Genomic DNA, 19,432 nt, shown 5'->3' on the forward strand with positions numbered 1-19,432 from the left:
CCAAGCCTGTCTGAGACAGCACATCTCACCTTGTGGGCCTCCCTTTCCATGTGGCACGGGTCAGGGACAATTTTTGGCCTAACGGTGGGGGGCTGGATTTACGTGGCCAGGATGATTCTTATCTCTCTGCCACCCGACACCACTGTTCCCTTGCACACTGAGGGGTCTGGCTCTTAGGAGGCAGAAGTCAGGCCTCTTCAACACTATGACACTTCTCAAAAAAAAGTGAGGTTCAGAGGCCAGAAGATCAGGGTTAATAAGTTGACCTCTTTGAAAATTTTGGTTGAGCTTTTTTGTTTCATACAGTGCCAGATGCCTACGTCTTGGGATCATCAAGATGATTTTAGGTGGATGTGGTATAAATAATGTTGAAATCCCTACCACGAAGCTTATGCCCTTTAGAATTATCTTCCAATACACAAATAATCAAACAGAAAATTTAGGGGGCTGGAATGCATCTCCCCCTAACACTAATTAATCTCCCCCATGAGAGGGAACACGCCTCAGACTCAGAACCTTCAGCAGCTAGAATTTAAGAAGACTATTTAATTTGTCCTACACTTAAGTGTATTTTTAAGGATACCCTCTGCTTATGACCAGGGATTCCATTCGCAGGGGTTTGTTTGTTTGTTTATTTATTTAAGATTTATTTATTTGAGAGAGAGTGTGCATGAGTGGTAGGGGCAGAGAAGGAGAGAGAATCTCAAGCAGACTCCCCGCTGAGCACAGAGCCTGACGCGGGGCTCCATCTCACAACACTGAGATCAAGACCTGAGCCGAAATCAAGAGTCGGACACTCAAACCAACTGTGCCACCCAGGCACCCTTAAAGGTTTTTTTTTTTTTAAATAAACATATTTTAACTAGGAAAGAATGGGCCAACTAAGTGAAAAATAGCAAGTAAATGATTATGCTGTGTACACAGAGGTGTCCAAAAAAGTGAAAGTGGTTTTCAAAAGACTGCAGTTTGAGGAACAATGTATTGGAGTCAACCGAATCGCAGTTTCAAGCCACTGCAGGAAAAGGGGAAGGGACAGTGCATCACAGCCAATGTCCCCAGCCTTGGGGAAATGACTGCTCTCCTGCTCAGTTTTGAAGCACAGACAGAAAGTTGACCTGAGCCCTTTCCCAAGAATGGGGACATTCCATCAAAGTCAGAAGAGATACGTACTTATGGTAATTGGTCCTTCAAAGGCATTGGGCAGGTGTGTGACCGATGTGCAATCTTCTTTGGGTGGAGCTGTGGAGTAGCAAAGAGAAAAAGCATGAGAACTTTAAAAAAAATGGGAGCAAAACTGATGCTCATTTCCATTGGTCAGGATGGGGCTTTATTAAAGTTCTACTTGGTAACTAGACCTTAAAAACTCAGAGAGCTTTAAACTGGTTTTGCTGTTGCAGGAAGAATGGATCCATTTGTGTATGATAGCTTTTATACTGTGTGTGCGTGTGTGTATGTGCACATGTGCCTAACTGTCTGTGCACAAAATGGCCACTTATTTGTTAGGTTGGTTTCTCTCAGTGTCGCTTCTTGACAAAGAGGAAGGAAGAAAGGGTGGGATGGAGGGATGGATGGAGGCCGGTAGGCAGACTGCTATCACAAGGAAGGCTGTTCCCACAAGTATTTTAAGTGTTCTGCCATAAATCACTAGGTACTTATAACATTGGACAGAAACACAAGTTCAACAAAACAGGGCTTAGTTGCTTCCCAGGTCCCAGAAGCATCTTTCCTACAGGTAAAGGGCATGTCCCTTTACCTGCCTGTTTCTTTGGCCTCATCGTGAAACTGACATTTATATAGTCACTGGAGAAAAGTAGGTTTTAGGAAAAGTCAGTCTTGCAAAGGCTAAGTAAAAGACATCCCGGAAGAGAATCTCAGAGAAAGTCATCTCCTCAGTAAGGCCATTCCTCACCAACCAATCTCAACCAGCCCCTTACCAATTCCCCCCATATATCACCATCACATCTTTGCTTGCAGTTCTCCTTCTGGCTTACTGCTGTATCAGATCATCTTGTTCATTTTACCTGATGGCTGTTCATGGCCCATCTCCCAACCCCTAACCCCTGCTACCCACCCACCTCTGAAGAACTATATAAGTGGAGTAGTGATGAGTAGTGATCTCATCTATCTTGGCCAGAACATTTATGTGTGATGGGGTCAGAGACGCACTCGATAAATACTTGTTGAATGAATGAAAGAGAAAGTATCAGTATAATTCCCACAGGCCTATGCTTCCATGTTAACCGCCCCCCGCAAATGGTCTGCAGTGATAAACTGGTCAAGAAATGTTTAGATAAACCATGAATGGCAATGCCATAAGAAATTCTTTTTAAAAAGTTTAAGATATATCAGTTTATTTATGCATTTTAAGCATTACTCATGTGACAGATAAAAAAAAGGAGCAAAAAGATGAACATGTTCCTGTCCCTGCTTTTAAGGAATTCACAAGGTCATGGGCGACAATAACAATTAATATTTCTTTAGACTTTTACAGTTTTCAAAAAAATGTTCCCAATTATTTCCTCATTTGAAAAGCAGGGCAAATGGCCACCCTGGGAGATCTTGAAGAGTATCTACCCTGTCTGTTCTGGTAACACCACCAGCAACCGGCCTGACCCATGAGAAGCTTCTGATACTATATGTTGCACAGACCCAGAAACAGGTCTTGGATTATGACTTCTTCGTGGCAGGGATGGAATCCCCAAATTCAGGCAATAGTAGTGCCCTGGGAAGGAATTTCTAAGGGTTAGGTTGTAACAGAATGGGGCACCATGTAAAAAACACTAAGACAGTTTTGGAAATCATTACAGCATTTGTTCAAATGGAGCCTCTTCATGCTCCAGTTCCCCTTAACTTTTATAAAGAACACCAAATCTGGCAAGCACACTATGATGAATGGTGACCCAAATGTGCAATTAATACATTCACGCTCCTATGTCAGATAGCAGGGCCTCACTGACAGTCTCTTATTCTGTTTAATGAGCACTGCACTGCTAGGAGCATCGGGCCTGGTGAGCTTTTCCTGAACCTAAGGATTTGTTAGAAAGACTCTGGGGTGGGCTTCCTGGTGGGCTGCATCTCTAAACTGTGTCTCCACTGCCCCCAAATAGCCAAGAACAATGTTAATTATTCAGTCTAGCCAATTACTCAGTGCCCGATAGGAAGACATCTTCCTCAATGCCTGATATATTCTAGGAGTCCAATAAATATTTGTTGAATAAATGAGCAAATGGATAGACAAATGAATGTAACATCTCCTAAATTCCTCCTTCAACAGAGAATAGAGCATTTTACTGGAGGCAAACTCAAGAAATGAACACATTCAAGCCAGTTCTCTGGGCTCTTAACACAGAAGTCACCAGGCTTGTGCTGGGCCTTACTGAGACATGAGGCAATCAAAATCAGAATCATGGGGCCTTTCCAGGGTCTGCCATATTTTCATCTGTAAACCACAGGCCATGTTTTACAAAAATACTGCGGAAACTGTAAGCATATGGAAGCTATCTGCTAAGACTGAGCTGGCTTTGGTCCTTGTAGACCAAAAGGGTTTGTAGGAGGTCACATCACTGGGTCTTCACCACCTGCCTGCAACTCTCAAGCTAAGTTGAACTCAAGGACCTTTCCAATGAGATTGTCTGCCTAGAGCAGAAGGTTATCAAGATTCATAGTTCACTTAGCACCTCTATTATCTGACTCTAAACTAAGACATTTGGAATTTATTTAACCTCAGATAAACATTCTTCTCCAGCTTCTTTATTTTTTGGTTTCATCATTTCAACGAGATTACCTCCCAAGACAAGAAATACGGCCACTGGTTCTTTCTCACCCTACTTACCCAGCAGAGTCCTGACTGCATATAGTTGGTCCATAAATCCTCTTTTTAAAACTTAAAGAAAAAATTACAAAAGCAGTCTATTCCCATTAAGTAAATTTGGATAAAAGAAAAGGAAAAATCTTCTCCTTAAACTTTACTACTTTAAGACAGCCATTTGGGTATGAATACACCCCCAGAACTTCTCCAGCTTTTCAGCTGGATTAACACGTCCCCCGCAAAGAAGAGGAAAGTTAATCAGGAGGGTTCACTTCCTCTCTGAGGCTAGACCCAACCTTATAGGATAACTAAGGGGCAGGGAGACAAGTCTCAGTAGTAACTTGTCCAGATGGCTGCCATTCCCGGCTATAAAACAATGTGAGCTTCTACCTTTTTGAGATAAAGTTCTTTCCAGGAGGTGAGACTAACTTGTAAAACAGGTGAGACAATGTGGATTCGCAACAACGTAATTTATTGCATCCATGTGCTCGCAAGGTTCAGTGGGGGACAAAAGGGGTAGTACCCAGACACTCTTGAGTATGCGGTCCCACACTAGCTCAGTCCCACACGATCAGCCCCTTCATCTAAAACACGAAGTCTTCCCAGGTCCCCCTCTGACCTTCGGCACTAAGATAAGCTATTGTGACCACATGTTGCTCTGTGTCTACTTCTCTTTTGTTTGCATGCGGTTTTTCTCATTATCGTGTCATTAGAACGGACGTTCTGGGTATGGGTATGGGAACTGGGTAGGGGTCATGTATCGTTTAGCCTCATGGGGACTCTCCTCTTTTTGGTTAAACTCCATTTGCATTCCTCACTTATATACCAGGGAAGAAGAAATACTCTATATAGTTTTCTTCTCCTTGTTGTGAGTGTCCCCCCAGAGGTTTAGCAACTTGCCTATATTTGACATAATGTATTGGCTTCACACACACCATTTCAACTAATCAACCTGAACTTTCTCTTTCTCCTTATCTCTAGATTTCTCTTCTGAATTCCCACTCCCATCCCTACTGCTCACGCCACAGTGGGTGGCCGGCACAGCCGAAAGCTACTGACGTAATCTCGCAATTACTTTGATGCCTCTACTTGCATTGAAAAATCCCGTGCAGATTTTATATTCTACCACCATATGTGTGATATCTGTGTTTGTCTCATGCAAACAATGCCTTACGTCATCATAGAATAACACCTGTGTTTGTCTCCTACAATGCCTTTAATCACTTTCCAGCTAATTTAACACCCGCCTTCCCATCTCTAAGGAAAATGGATGTGCCAGGAAGACGTGTCAAGTTTACCTCGTGGTTCCATCTTTCCTCCACACAACCTCAGACCTTCCTGAGGAAGAGAAGGTCCAGTTTGAGAAGAAGCGAGTAGTCAAACAACATCTGACTGTTGGCATTCAAAAGCTTGACATTTGTGTGTTTGACCCTTCTCAAAAGACCCTGAAGATACAGGATGCATAGAATTCTTGAATTCTGCTGGAGCCTGAATTAGACTAATTAGACTAGGGCAGTGGTTGTGAAGCAAGTCCCTTCTGCAGGCAGAGGGTCCTGGCCTGCAGCCCAGCACACACATCTGAACTTGGCTTTCTTGTTCTCTAGTTGTCAAGGCTCTCAATTGTTGGGAAAGGAAAATCAAGAAGGTCAAAGTCCTACCTTATATCCTCCCAGCCTTCTCTCCAGGCCCAACATAGACTAAATACCTCCAAGCCAAGCCATTTGGCTTGTACCCCAATACTATCATTGGGTTCATGTCACTTCCCTATTCAAAAGCCTGCAGTGACTTCCCATCACACTGAGAATAAAATCCACACTCTCCACCATGGCCTACAAGGCCCTACGGGACCGGGCCCCTGCTTACCTCTCTGACTTCATTCCGTGGCATTCCCCCCTTCTGATTGCCAGACTTTATCCACCCTGGCCTCCTCGGTGTCCTCAGAATAAGCCACAATGTTCCCCCACGCCTGGCTTGGCACTGCTGTCCTCTCTGCCCATGGTTTTCCTCCCTGACACCAGCTGGGGCTCTCTCTCAAACGCCCCTTCTCACAGGCCCCCTCCCCGGCCACCTTCCCAGACGAAAGCTTCCCAAACACTAGGAAGCCTCTTTCTTTGTTTTCTTTTTTATAGCACTCATCACTCTCTGACTTCATATGAGGATTTGACTATTTCTCTGTTTCCTGCCGGCCTCCCTGCCTAGCAAGTCAGCACCCTGGAGAGAGGACGCTTGTCTCTTGCGGTGGAGATGTTCAGTGAGCATCTGTTACGTGAATGGAAGCTCCATGACTCCCCACTGAAGCCAAGACCGAAAGGGCCGTCAGCCATGCTGACAGAGGCTCACAAGCCAAAAGCCACCCCAAACGCAAAAACCATCCACTTGGGACCAACCTGAGGCATTGAAGCAGTACGTGTCGTACTGGGAGGTGTTGGATGTGAGGATGTACACCCCTGTGTTGTTTGCAGCACAGATGGAGTTGGGGTGGATACGGGGGATGACCACATGCCCTTCTATGAACCCGTACCTGCAGAAGAAAAGCGAGAGGTTATCCACCGGCAGGGCTGTGATGGGGATTTCATAACACGCCATCAGATGACATCTCACACAGTGCACTGCGTCATTCACTTCACCTCTGGGGATCTTAGAGGTTTCAACGAGTGGGTTATGTGAAATCCAGGAAGAACAACCGAGAGAGAAGGAAGGGGACCAACAAGGCTGAGGGAGACAAGGTGATTGTATTTAGAGCTCTTATAAAGAGCTTTAGAAGAAAAAAAAAGATTCATGAAAGAAAAAACTGGCTTTCTTCTTTAAAAAAGTTTTATTTACTTAAGTAATCTCTACACCCAACGTGGGGCTTGAACTCACAACCCCGAGATCAAGAGTTGCACGCCCTACCGACTGAGCCAGCCAGGCGCTCCAAAAAGAGAAAAACTGGTTTCCCAAATAAAATATGTGGGCAGCAGTGTCAAGTCAGTTTGAACACATGGAGGGAAGCCTGAATCACTTAAGAGGGAAGAACAACCACTTTATGAGGTGAGATCCACTCTGGCTCTCCATCACCTTCATATTTTCCAGAAAATGCATGAGATGACCAGCTCCCAGAAGACAGGGCTAGGTGGCTCTTCGTTTCAGTTCACACAGGTCAGAGCCGCCTATTTCCCATCCCCTACTCGTCCTTCTTTGCCTCACGTTTTTCTGTGATTCCCTTGCTCCAGACTCCATTACTGTAAACACAAAGCCTTGTTTGTTTATATGATAGAAACACAGTACATTTTCTCCATGAGCATCCCAGGCATAATTTCATTGCCAGTGGAAGTAAACTGACTGTCATTAAAATGGGAGTAATAGTGATTAAGTAAGTAGATAGTGGTGCCTCATTTAGCTCAGGAATTTTCCAGAGGCAGCTCAGTCAGAGAATTGTGTAAGCCCCCTCTGTCCCTCACCAAGATGTTTCTGGGAGCATGATGGAGCCGGAACAGACAGCACCCAGCCTCTTCAATCCGCATCACGGACACTAAGTGCTCACTCACTGCACAATCCTTCCCGAATATAAAATGCCTCCGAAATTTAGAAGTGGGCGGAGAAGGGGTTGGTGGCAGGGGTAGGGCAGAGAGGACAAAGCTAAATCCAGCAAGTTTCTGAAAATGCAATGCTGGCTAAAATGCACAGCGGAGAGCCTTTGTAATCTTTGCTGCCAGAGTCAACAGTGCATAGTGCATCGCCCTGTAAGACCCATGGAAATGGCTGTGAGTTTGAAATTTCTAAGCACACAGAACTCCTTAGGTCTATGTTGCAACTATAGCCAGCATGACTAATTCCTCATCTGAAAGGACAGACTGGTTTCTCCAAAGACTCCGCAGCTTGGTGGGGAGAAAGAGGGCAATTAAATGTTAATAAGTTTCCATCTATCTGGGAAATGCTACTAATCAGGGTGGAGCAGACAGAAGAGAGTGGCTGCCAAGGTTTTATCTGAGCCTATGAGCCTCTGCCACCTGTCCAATGGCGGAGATCTGATTCACAGCCGCCTGAGTGAAATTATGGAAATGTGTTTTGCAACACTTAATACCCGCTATGGGTGGAAGGATAGGTTCCTTTCGCACCGTTTTTCTTTCTTTCTTTCTTTTTTTTTTTTAATGACAACACTCCTTGGTGAGCCTACTCCCACTCCGCCTCCATCACATTCGGGAGATCTGTGTCACACTGACATTCTAGAATCTACATTCCCTTTGTAAGTTATGCCTGAGCTGTTGCTACAACAAGCCAATTGCCCCTTATATGTGTCCCACCATACATGAGTTGGGATATTAAAATTTATCTGTGTATATACTGTCCCAGCAGGTTGCTATTCATGGGCTGGAAAGAAATGCTCAGCAAATCTAAGCACCATGTTTCTGTCTCCCTCTCGTTCTCAGTCCTTCTGGAGGGTCATGAAATTCTTGCTCTGGGCTCAGACGGAGCAGGACTGGCATCTAGACTCCTCCTCAGGCAAGCGATGTGGCCCTGGGTGAGTGTGACACTTCTGCAAGCCTCAGTTGCTTCATACATAAAGTGGAGGAATATGATCAACCCCAGGTGCAGTCTGAGGATCAAGGGGACGTGGGCGAGTGGGCAGCAGGGTGCGCCCCACCTCTAAGTGCGGCGAAGGTTAGCCAGTGGGAGTCGAAAGAACTCCCCTCGCTTTCAGCAGATGGGCACATTTCTGTGTTTCCTAAGTTGGTCTTGTCTGTATTTCACAATCCAGATTCAGTCTAGTAAGTCTACTTTCTTAGGCTACTGGCCGAGTCAGGGCCGTATTTAAATAATGAGCCTTGGGAACGGGATACATGGATCTGCTCATGGGCCCGCCTTCGGCGCAGCCTTCTCCCTCTGCTCCTCTTGGGTTCTCCCAGACCTAGCTCTGAACACACAAAGACGTCTGTGCACATCTGGCCTTTCTTTCAGAGCAGTACTGCTGAGTAGAACGTTCTGCAATAATGAAAATGTTCTATCTGGAATCTACGTCCTCAAATCCTGCAGGTGCTCGCCATTTGGAGCTCGCTGAGCACTGGAATGTCAACAGTGCCACGAAGAACCAAAGTGGAATTTTCTTTTGCTGTAATTCAGTGTAAACTGCCACATGGGGCTGGTGGCTACCTTCTCGGTGCAGTGCCTGAGTAAAGATTCTTCTTTTCCTTTTCAGCCGAAGAGTCTCCGCTGCCATTCCTAATGTAGGGTGCGTGCCTCTGCGACCAAGGGCCGGGATGGGCGTATTGAACTTACATTTCATGGTTTGGATAAAGGCTCCTGCTGCTTGACTTTTAAAAAAGCAGCCTGTGTTTGCATGTGTGTGTGTGTGTTTAAGAGGTAGGGGAACCACGTTATCTCACGTTGCAAAAACAGGGGGGGAAGCTGCGGCTGGCTGGAAACTTCAGAGCAGTTGCTCAGATTACCTGGAGCTCTTCTAGTGAAAACAAACCAAACCAAACCACCCCACCGTGGGTGTCATCACTGCTAGCTCTTCATGAGCACCACTCACCACAGGCTCATCAGAGATTTAAACACATGCGGCTGCTGCCTGCTGTGAGCGCCCTGAGCAGAATGGCGTGAGCAAGGGTCCAGGGAACACCGTGATGTCCTGCACAAAGTCTCTCAGGAGGTCTCCTGGGTCCCTTGGACCACTTCCCCTCATTGTAATAATACATCTTAATAATTTTCATGTCCTTTTATTTCCAGGCTCAAACCAGAGCAACACAGAAGAGAAACCAACACATGGGAGACAGAGAGATAGAGAGAGGGAGTTGTTTGAAAATGCTGCTTTGAGCCAAGTCTGCAGAGCCAAGACTCCACCAGGCACATATTTATTTTAAACACTGTTATTTGGTTTACGTTTTCTTGTGGTTCCGACAATGATATTGCATGCTGCTTCAAAGCTGGGAGAGCGCTGTGGAAGCACTTCAGGCAAGAGGGTTCCGACCGTTGACCCTTAATGGCCTCCTCTGGGCAACCCCACTATGATTCACAAAGGTGTCTCGAGCCGGCTTTAAATTCCACTTGTCGTACAGGTTCCAGGTTGACTTGGCCAAATTAATAGGTGGGGCCGACCCTTCAGGCAACCATCCATCAGCTGTCAGGGAGGAGCCTCCGAGCTCTAAGCCCCGCCCCCTAGGCCCCGCCCCCGACTTTCCTCCTCTTACCTGCAGGTCTCAAACCCCATGCTCAGGGCTTTCTCCATCTGGGCCATGGTGGGCAGGGTGCTGTTGAAAGCCTTGCAGAGGTCAGCGGCCTCTGTCCTGGAGATGCTGTAGCGACCATTTTTCTCCACGTGGAACACACCTGCGTATCGGCAGGTTATATTCAAATCTGTGGGATGAAACAGAAATGGTACATGCTTTTGCATAACTTATTTGGGAAGGGTAAGAAGTCTGTTTGAGGGTAGATTCATTAAAAACAAAACAAAACAAAACTTCTCCACTGGCCAGAGGCTTCAACATGCAGTCCAGCATTCCAAAGCACCACACATTAATCTCACCTCGGAGCTAAGACACAGTAAAGGAGCATCACTCTGGCGTTGTCTCCGTCGATTGCTCTACAAACAAGCTTTTTTTTTTTTTTAAGATTTTATTTATTTATTTGACATGAGAGAGAGAGCACAAGCAGGGGGAGCTGCAGCCAGAGGGAGAGGGAGAAGCAGGCTTCCCGTTGAGCAGGGAGCCCGATGTGGGGCTGGATCCCAGGACCCCAGGATCATGACCTGAGCCAAAGGCAGACGCTTAATCGACTGAGCCACCCAGGCGCCCTTACAAATGAGTTTTTAAAAAGCATATGACCTATTTCTGGCTATTAAAGTAATACAACTTGTAGAAAACCGACAAAATTCAGGGAAATAATGAAGGAAAAGCTAGGTTACTGCTACTGCCAACGCTTTAAACATTTTGTATCTTCTTTCAATTTTCTGAATCTGCGTGTGTGTGTGTGTGTGTGTGTGTATACTTATGTACTTACATATTAACGCAGTACTAAATATACAGTTTTAGATTTGGGCGTCTTTTTTCCTACTTAAGCTTATACCATGAGCATTTTCCCACAACCATGTGGTGTTACTTGTAACCTCTAATGGCTTCTGGCTGCACCCGGAATAAATGTCCTCTTCCGGGCTGACAAGACCTACAGGAGGAGCTGGCTTCTGTCTCCCTCTCGAAACTTTAGCAGCTCACTCTGCTCCAGGCATAAAACTTGCCTTCAGTTCCTTTGGCCATTCTGAGTTCTTGGCCACCTTAGAACACATATCTGCCGTGCCCTCTGTCTGGAATGTTCTGTCCTCAGATCATTGTATTTTGTGTTTTGGCTGCACGTCACCCCCTCTTAGAGGCCTTTCCTGAGCACTGTTATGCAACCCACGTGTCTCCCTCGCTCACCCTACTTTGGTGTCTCCACAGCAACTTGTTTATTTATTTGTGCATTTAATTATTATCCATCCACCCTTCCTGTGATAGAAGCTCCAAGAAAAGCAAGGACCTTTTACCTGTGTATTGTGTTTCTCTAATTCTCACAAGCGTGTGACAGAGAGTAGATGCTCAACCAATATTTACTGAATGAATAAATGGCTCCTTAAAATTTCTTACAAAGTACACCTTCAACATATTGACAGATAGAGCCAAGACCAGTTGTTGGCTCCCAAGAGTTAATGGCATTCAAAATGAAGCCTAATGGCTATCAACTGGTTAAAGGATGATTTAATCCAAGGGCTCCTGTGAATTTTGCAGACATTAATCCAAAATCTCAATAAGGAGCTGAAGAATTATCTACCCGATCCTGTGAAACCATTTCACAAGGCTTCTAAACCTTTAATAGAAAACTCCTTATTTTTCTGGGACTGTATTATCATCCCCAGTTCGCACTCCAGCAAACGCCAACACAGAAAGGTGACGTCATTGAAACCGTCCTGGTGGAGTGCGATTCCTCCTGAGCATGTCCTAGAGCCTCAAGTGCAGTCCTTGGCCGAGGAAAAAGCTCACCGGCATTTCCTCTGGGCCTACCACGGGGTGGCCTGCATGCCAGGCCAGGCGCCATGTTGTTAGTTAGAAGCCAGCTCTGGATTCAGACAGAACTGGCTTTAACTCAGACTCCATCCCTCCCTTGGGCGGGTCCAGGGGGAGTCAGAAGATTTTGCTTATGTATCAGTGAGAAAACTGAGGCTCAAAGAAATGAGTTGCTCCAGGAAGTGATCACTTCTATATAGAGCCTGTGGTTGACTTCTTGACTCTCAGTTGCTTTGATCTTCAGCTCTGAGCTGAGAGCCAGGGGAGGGAAGGCCTGTTACTGCAGTTTCCCTGGGTCCCCAGCACCTCTGGGGTTCTGTGTTACATCATCTTCCACGAACGCCAAGTGAGTTGTATGCAAGTGTACACGTATTATTTATAGGTAAAGAAACTGAAGCTCAGAAAAATTAAGCAACTTCCTCAAGTCAGCCAGTGGCAGAGCTGGAACTCCATCTCGGGTCCAAGTAGCACCAAAACTCACCCTCCAAACCACTTTGCTGTGTACCTAGGATCCTTCCATGTCATTAGTGCGAGCGTCACCTCTAAAGGGGACAGGTGCTCCTAGACAACAGCCACATAAGGACGAAGACAGGGTCGGTATTGCTGAGCTCGATGGACAAAAACTGCTTTCTCCCTTCCGAGCAGGAAGCACGTTCTAACCACCAGGAAACAGTGTCTAACGATTTGCAAAATAAGATGATGAGAGAACCGTGAAACTTCTGTATGATCTTCCTTGACTCTGAAAATACTAAGCCAGCAGCAAGAAATGGAGCTTCGAGAAGACAGAAGCCCACATCGGTTGCTTCTCTCTTTTTGTATCATTAGCACGTAGGTGCTTTTTGAACGCATCAGAACTGCGAGGCCTGGAGAGCACGTGTGATTCATTCCTTTGGGGGCCTTCGGGTGTCCTTCTTCAGCCACTCACACAAGGCTTGCCTGATGAGGCAGGAGGACAGCGGGGAGGGAAATGCACAAGGCCCTTTGGAAATATTGTTTGTTGTCACTGACATTTTCAGCTTTGGCCTCTGTCAGCCGGTCTTCACGCAGGGAAAGCTGTCAGGAGGCGGGGACAGCCCTTCCCGCGGCTTTCCTTCCCAGGCCTACAAAAGGAAAACACAGCCTCGCAGTCCGCTTCTCGGAGGGGAGGCTGCTCGGGGGAGGCGGCAGCAGAGGCCAGGAGAGGGGCCGACGGCCTGTCAGTGCGTGGCCAGGGGGCCGCTGTCCCTCCCGGGTTTAAAAATAAAGTCTGAGGGCGCCTGGGTGGCTCAGTCGTTAAGCGTCTGCCTTCGGCTCAGGTCATGATCCCAGGGTCCTGGGATCGAGCCCCACATCGGGCTCCCTGCTCGGCGGGAAGCCTGCTTCTCCCTCTCCCACTCCCCCTGCTTGTGTTCCTGCTCTTGCTGTGTCTCTCTCTCTGTCAAATAAAATAAATAAATGAAGTCTGAGGCCTAGACGGTGGTTTGGAGCTGAACGGCAGTTTCTGTCGTATGAAAATTCATTCTCGTTTACCACCTGGCCCCCAGGACATGCAAATGCAAAAGGAACTGAGACTTTTGAATAAAATGCCTTGAGTTCCACAGCAGCAGGCCGCGGGGCTTCAGAGACCAAAGGCGCACGCGCCGTGTGAGTGTGCCCGCCCATGTGAGTGTGCCCGCCCGTGTGAGTGTGCCCGTCCGCAGTGAGCGCGCCTGCCGTCAGCCCCGAGCGCCAGGACCGGGTGAACTCAACCTTCGGCCTCCGCGCCGCGGGACGCTGGCCTGGGGCCTGCCACGTAGCAGGTAGCGGCCAGGGGCTGCCGAGGGGGTGAGCGGCTCTACGCAGAGGCGAAGCTCCACGGCTTCCGTCTATCTTCCTCCAGCGAACAAGGTCCAGCTCCTAACCCGGATGGAATTTAGCCACCCGGGCGTTGCAAAGATGCTTCCCGGAACTTCGTTTCAGGTCAGCCATCCCCGTGAGCCTTCTTAGTTCCTCCCCTCTGGCTCCCTCTTGCCTTAAAAGGGACCAAGCCTTCAGGGCTGTGTAGCCTTTAATACTTTATGAAAACTTTCCAACAGGCTTCCTTCACACTGATGCAAACCCCAATTATGACTCCAAAGGATACTAGTAATACCAGCAGCAATAATAGTAGCAGATACAGACCGTGCATACATATATATATGCCAGACATCCCTCTAAACACTTCACAAGTACTCATTTTATCCTTAAAACAACCCTATGAGGTAGGTGATATTATTATCCCCACTTTCCAGATACAGAAGCCGAGGTACAGAGCAGGGAAGAAACATGCCCAGGTTCACAGAGCTAGTAATGATGAAGCCAGGATTCAAATCCAGCCAGTCTAATGCCATGCGTCCATCAGACTTACCCACTGGGCTACTACAGCCAACCCTGACTGAAGTAACTTTTTATGACCTCCCAACTTCCCCAGCGCATAGCTTCTCGGGAATATTCCCGAGGTTCAGGGAAAGTTAGAGCAAGGTCGAGGCGTGAGTAGCTGAGGACCACAGATGACTGGACAGGGCACCAGCATCGCTGGCCATGGCATTTGCCACACCATGAACTCCTTCCAGAGAAGCAGGACTTCCCACATGTGTGTGCCTCTCTCCTGAGAAAGAGAGGCTTCTGTGATTCGGGATCTGTGGTGACTCAAGAGGCTAATACTGAATGGCCAGTTGCATCTCTCAAACAAGGGTTTCCAACTGAAAGTAAGTCAAGAATGTTTTCCGTTGAGCCCTCTGGTCTCCAATAAATCTCCTGTGTCGTGTAACAAGGAAACTGTCCCAAGTCCCTCCCTCTGAGAGACCCAACAGGCAACATTAACTGTTCAAGGCCACTTTCACACTCAGGGAGGAGTCTCTCTGGGGGGGAGAAATGCCACCCGAGCCTTTGGAGTGCTCGTGATTATAGGAGGGACAGCGGGATCATGGGGTCCAGCGCCCAGGGGTCTCGTCACCCACAGGGGAAGAGGTCTGCCAGTGAACCCGTCAGGAAGTCTAGAAAAAGGTGCTCTCCGAGAGTGCCCTTCTTGTCTAACCATACTCCCTGGCACCAGACTCACATGCAGGTTGATAGCTCAGCGTATTGAGAACACTTCCACAGCTGGGTTCGAATCCTGACACAGCCACTCACTTGCCCACTCGTTCCAGTTTACAGAGCTAGTTAGTTCCTTCCCCTCTCTGACACTCAGTCTTCTCCATGGGATGACGATACCAACCGGTCAGAGTTTGATAGGTGTTTGGCACTTAATTAGAGTCCATAGCGTTGCATAGCTATTAGGCGGCTTATATCCATCAGCTAATTTAATTCCTACAAAAAGTGCTATGAAGGAGGCACCATTGCCAAACCCATTTTAGAGACAAGGGAACACAGGCACAAATAGGTTCAATAACTTGCCCCCATCATCCAGGTGGGAGAGGCGGGGATCTAACCTCTGTGCTGGGCTGCCAATTAACTATGCAGTGTTCTGGGGTAAATTCATTCTTACTTGGATAAATCCTAGCTGACCCATATAACACTGTTAATCTTACCTATATTTTCCACTAAGCCACAGATCAAGGAAAGTAGGTCTCTCTAGTAAGATCTGCCCAGCACATTTCAGAACCTTGCCAAGCGAGATTGCAAGGCCAGAGAGGAATGGTTTGCCCCGGTCACTCCCCCCAAGGGGCAGAAAATCACACCATCTGCTGAGAATAGAGCACCGTGTAATTTTTCCCCAACTCGCCATTATCCACGTGTCTGCAAACTCTCTGGAGAGGTGAGTGGGGGTGGGGTGGTCACACAGCTGACTAGCGATGGAGCTGAGTGACAAGAGGTTTTCCACCCCGAATCCACCAGCTGGTCTTCAGGGAGGGTCCATAAGCCTGTGACGTTGTGTGTAAGCCTATGTGTGTATATGTATCTGTGTGTGCACGTGTATGTGTGTGGAGGGGTTTGGTTGGGACAGCCTCCCAGGTTTCAGTGGTTTCTCAAAGAAGTCTGTGACATGAACAGGTAAAGACTTACAAGGAATTATCATCACCAGGGTCTCTTCAGTAATGACAGATTCCAGGATTCTGGAATTTTGGAACTTCTGTGGCCTTCTGACAACAGGGACTGCATGTCTCCCTCCCCGCTGTATCCCCAGCACAGTACTGTCCAGAGTAGGCACAGGTTGAACAAATGAATGACTAAATGAACGAATGAATGAGTGGCTACTCTAGCCTGCCCCCCAAAACTCAGGACAAGCAGACCTGTGAGGTGCAAAGAGAACACCTCTCAGGTCCGTTCCCCGCATGACAGCTAAAGAATCACCAGCTGGGCCTTGTTGAGAATTCCCTGTCGGACGCTTAAAATGTCCTTCACCGGAAGCAACTGCTTCTGAGAACCTTTGCTGTTTTCATTGGAAGTGACTGTCTCAGAGAGCCACTTTCAGTGTTGGAAGTGGCTTTGTCGGTCTGAATTCTGGCTGTCGTCCTGTCATAGGACCATTTCTCAGCTCAGGTCTCCTGAGAGAGGATGATAGCCATGCTGTGTGCCAGGTGGAGGCCGGCAGATGACGTATTGTCATCCTGTGCCCAAGAGCCTCTTGGTTCTCCAAACCAGACTTCTCCAGATGGTCCCAAATGAATTCATTGCTTCTCCATCACGGGTCACCCAGATGTGCCTGGTCCGTATTTGTCATCTCCCCAAGGGAGATCAGGCAGAATAGGATTTTTTTTTTTTTCCTACTGATTTGGTCCCAGAGTCAGCTATGTGTCTGGGGGAAGTTGCTTTTTCTTGAAGTTGGGAATAGGGCCAGCTCCTGGGACCCAGGGCCTGGTACAGTTCCCACGGCCATGGAGACCACTGCCAGGGCTCACCCAGTGATGACGTGGGGCCATGCGAGCTTTTCAGTATCTGCACCTCAGAATTCATTTCATTCTTGCCACCATGCCACCATGTGGCCGGCACCTTCATTATTCCCCTTTTAGGCAGGAGGTAAGTGATTCACGGAGAAGACAGGAGAGACTGGAACTCGTAAGCAGGGGCTGGGTTTCAGACTGGGCAGTCTAGCTGATCACAGTGTGTGTGGGGAAGATGCTAGAACTTTGGGAAGTCACTTATCCTCCATGGGGTTTCTCAAGGGCAGAGCAGTGAGCTCTACAAGAGAGCTCTGGGAAGAGGAATTTGAACTTCCTGAATATTATTTTAAGAGCAGAGGTCCCTTGTTCTGGGCCATAAAACTCAAGAGGTCAGGGCCTTTGCTCCCCACCCCAGCCCCCCATGGAACGTCCACCCTCTCCCTGGGGAGAAGATTCGGAGGTGCCTGTGTTCACGGGCTTGCCCCAACAGGGAGCTGCCTACCTCTTTCTGATTCTACCTGTGCTGGTCACATGATTCCCTTGGGAGCTGAGACCCAACCCAAGCTACAGCCTCAGGCTTCCCTTGCCCTTTATAGCCTCTGGCCCATCAAGCAGGACAAATGAAGAGAGGATCTTGGGACTCAGCCTCGGCCCAGGGCTGGGACACCAGACCGCAGGCTGTCCTTGTGACATTTTGAGATGTTTTTTGCCCAGCCCGGAAATCTCAACAGACCAAGCTAAAATGCCAGGCCAATCAAGCTGGAGCATGGCCCTCCAGGCTAACTTCATCCAACCCCATTGGAGGTGGCAGGCAAGCTTCTCAGGCAGTGGCAGCTGGAAGCACTGGTGGGTTCCCCACATTTTTTCATTTTCATAGTGTTTATCTTGAAGTAGCCAGGATTCTGTTTCTGTCTTCTGATTTGCTGAGCTCATGTCTAAAAAAAGATTACATAACTCACAAACCTAACTGAACTGATTCTGATTAGAAGCAGGGAAAGAAAAGGCCATTTTTTTCCTTTTCCCGAGCATGATGGCTAATTGGATCATCTATGTTTAAAGCCAGGTGGGGCCAACCGACAGTTTCTAACCAAATTCTCTTGAGACAGAGAGAAAACAAAATCCAGAATGACTGAGCATGGTCCCCCAGCCCATTGTGAGAAAAGCAGGGCCTCAGGGGTCCATAACTGCTAGATTCCTGACTCCTCGTCCAGTGCTCTTACTCCTGAACTGCTTTTATAAGAGGCCTAAGCAAGCTGTTCCCAATAAAGCCACAATCCACTGTCTTAACGGGCCCTGAAGAAACCATTCTATTCTTCATTTCTTTGATTGATGTTTTCAAAGCCCCCAAGTTCCCATCTGGTAGTCTTCCTCGCTCTTAGAGCCCCTGCTGCCACCCAAGCCCGCTAGGCCAGAAGGCTGGCAGTCTTCCTGCTGCCCCCACGTCACTCGCCCCCATCCCCTGACATCCATGTGATGGGCGCCTGGTGAAAGGATCTATTGTTCAGCATCCACTTCTGAATGAGGCCAAAATCACACTCAGTGGCCGAATTGCCTTTGGCTGCCCAGTGCAGACCATGAGTCCTGGGTGACTCAGTCTCTCCCGGAATTGCCCCCGGAGGTGGGTGAGGGTTTAATGAGCAGAGAAAATAGTCATACACTATCATACCCAGAGTATTTCCTCCAGACTCTGTCCTGGGTTGCTTTCAACTAAGCTATTCATCTCTTGGCACTTAGAAAGGAAATGCACCCCAACTTCTTAGCGCCTGGCTGTACCCCCTGACCTTTCAGCCTCTTGTCCATAACCATAGAGCCTGTCATGGCCGCCAACACCAAACCAACAGGGGCCCATTCCATCCGCTCTCTCAGAGGAGAGTCCAAAGGGATTTCTCAGTCACTATCCTGGCCTTCCATCAAGGCCTCCACAGGACTGACCCAGTGGAGCTCTTGGGTTGTTTTCACAGTCTGAAGAAGACCCCACCCCTGTCTCCTTGTAAGGTGACGGGAACAAGGGGAGGGGACAGGGTGGAGAAAGCCTGTCTACGTTCCCACCCCTGATCCTGGATCCAACAGAATCTTTCCAGCAAAGGAGAGTGTGTGTCCCAGCACTGTCATCTCAGTACACAACTCTGTAAGGTCAAGTGGTCTTTGGTGAGCCAGTCTCCAGGAAGAGAGAGGGAGAGAAACCACAGTGTGTACACCTGCGTGTTGCCATGACGATCAGGAAACACTCAGGTCTGGCCTTGAAACCTTTGTTTTCTTCTTTTTCTGATCATATCAGTTTTAGCAGATTGACTAACACAAAGCCAGGATGTGGTAAAATGAAATGAGAAAGCATCATCGGGGCCCACATGGGGTTTTTCCTGTTGCAAGGAGGGAAGAAAAGGGGTCCCGCTCTGGTAACTAGATTTGCTCTTCCTGGTGTAGTTACAATTCCGGCTACATCACCTCATTTCTTGTTCAGCTTTTGCTCAGGACTGCTGCCTGTACTTTGAGGAACTGGCTTTATTGAGTTCAAGGGAAGCGCCTCATGAACTCCAAGGTGGACCGAGGTTGTCACGCACAGTTGGGAGCTGCATTTCAGGGGGTTAGTGGGCCGCTGACAGCCTGCTGAGCCCGGGGCCCCCACCTGGGAGGAGGAATGGGTTCTAGCCTAAGTCCTATTAATTATAAGCTGCATGACCTTGAGTAACTCATGCTAGCTCCCAGGTTCACACCTTGCCTTCCTACCTCCCAGGATGAAATAAGGACTTAGGGGACACTTGGCACTTGTGGGATAAAAGGGGGAGGAG

The 19,432-nt window shown here is 47.9% G+C and overlaps 1 protein-coding gene across 7 annotated transcripts in view; it reads right to left on the reverse strand.

Moving 5' to 3' along the window:
• Window positions 1-19,432, reverse strand: part of CD44 (CD44 molecule (IN blood group)) — an 86,114-nt gene that overhangs the window by 41,386 nt on the left and 25,296 nt on the right. For all 7 annotated transcript variants that reach the window (XM_028087691.2, XM_088018171.1, XM_028087693.2 and 4 more), the window contains exons 2-4: window positions 9,979-10,144; window positions 6,196-6,329; window positions 1,171-1,239 (exon numbers count right to left, since the gene is read on the reverse strand). In XM_028087691.2, coding sequence (XP_027943492.1) covers window positions 1,171-1,239; window positions 6,196-6,329; window positions 9,979-10,144 — 369 coding nt within the window. The remainder of the gene's footprint in view (window positions 1-1,170; window positions 1,240-6,195; window positions 6,330-9,978; window positions 10,145-19,432) is intronic.

This window comes from Eumetopias jubatus, unplaced genomic scaffold, assembly GCF_037043125.1.
Source record: "Eumetopias jubatus isolate StellerSeaLion01/CBP00866 unplaced genomic scaffold, mEumJub1_p1.0 scaffold_13, whole genome shotgun sequence".
In the NCBI taxonomy this organism is placed as follows: domain Eukaryota; kingdom Metazoa; phylum Chordata; class Mammalia; order Carnivora; family Otariidae; genus Eumetopias; species Eumetopias jubatus.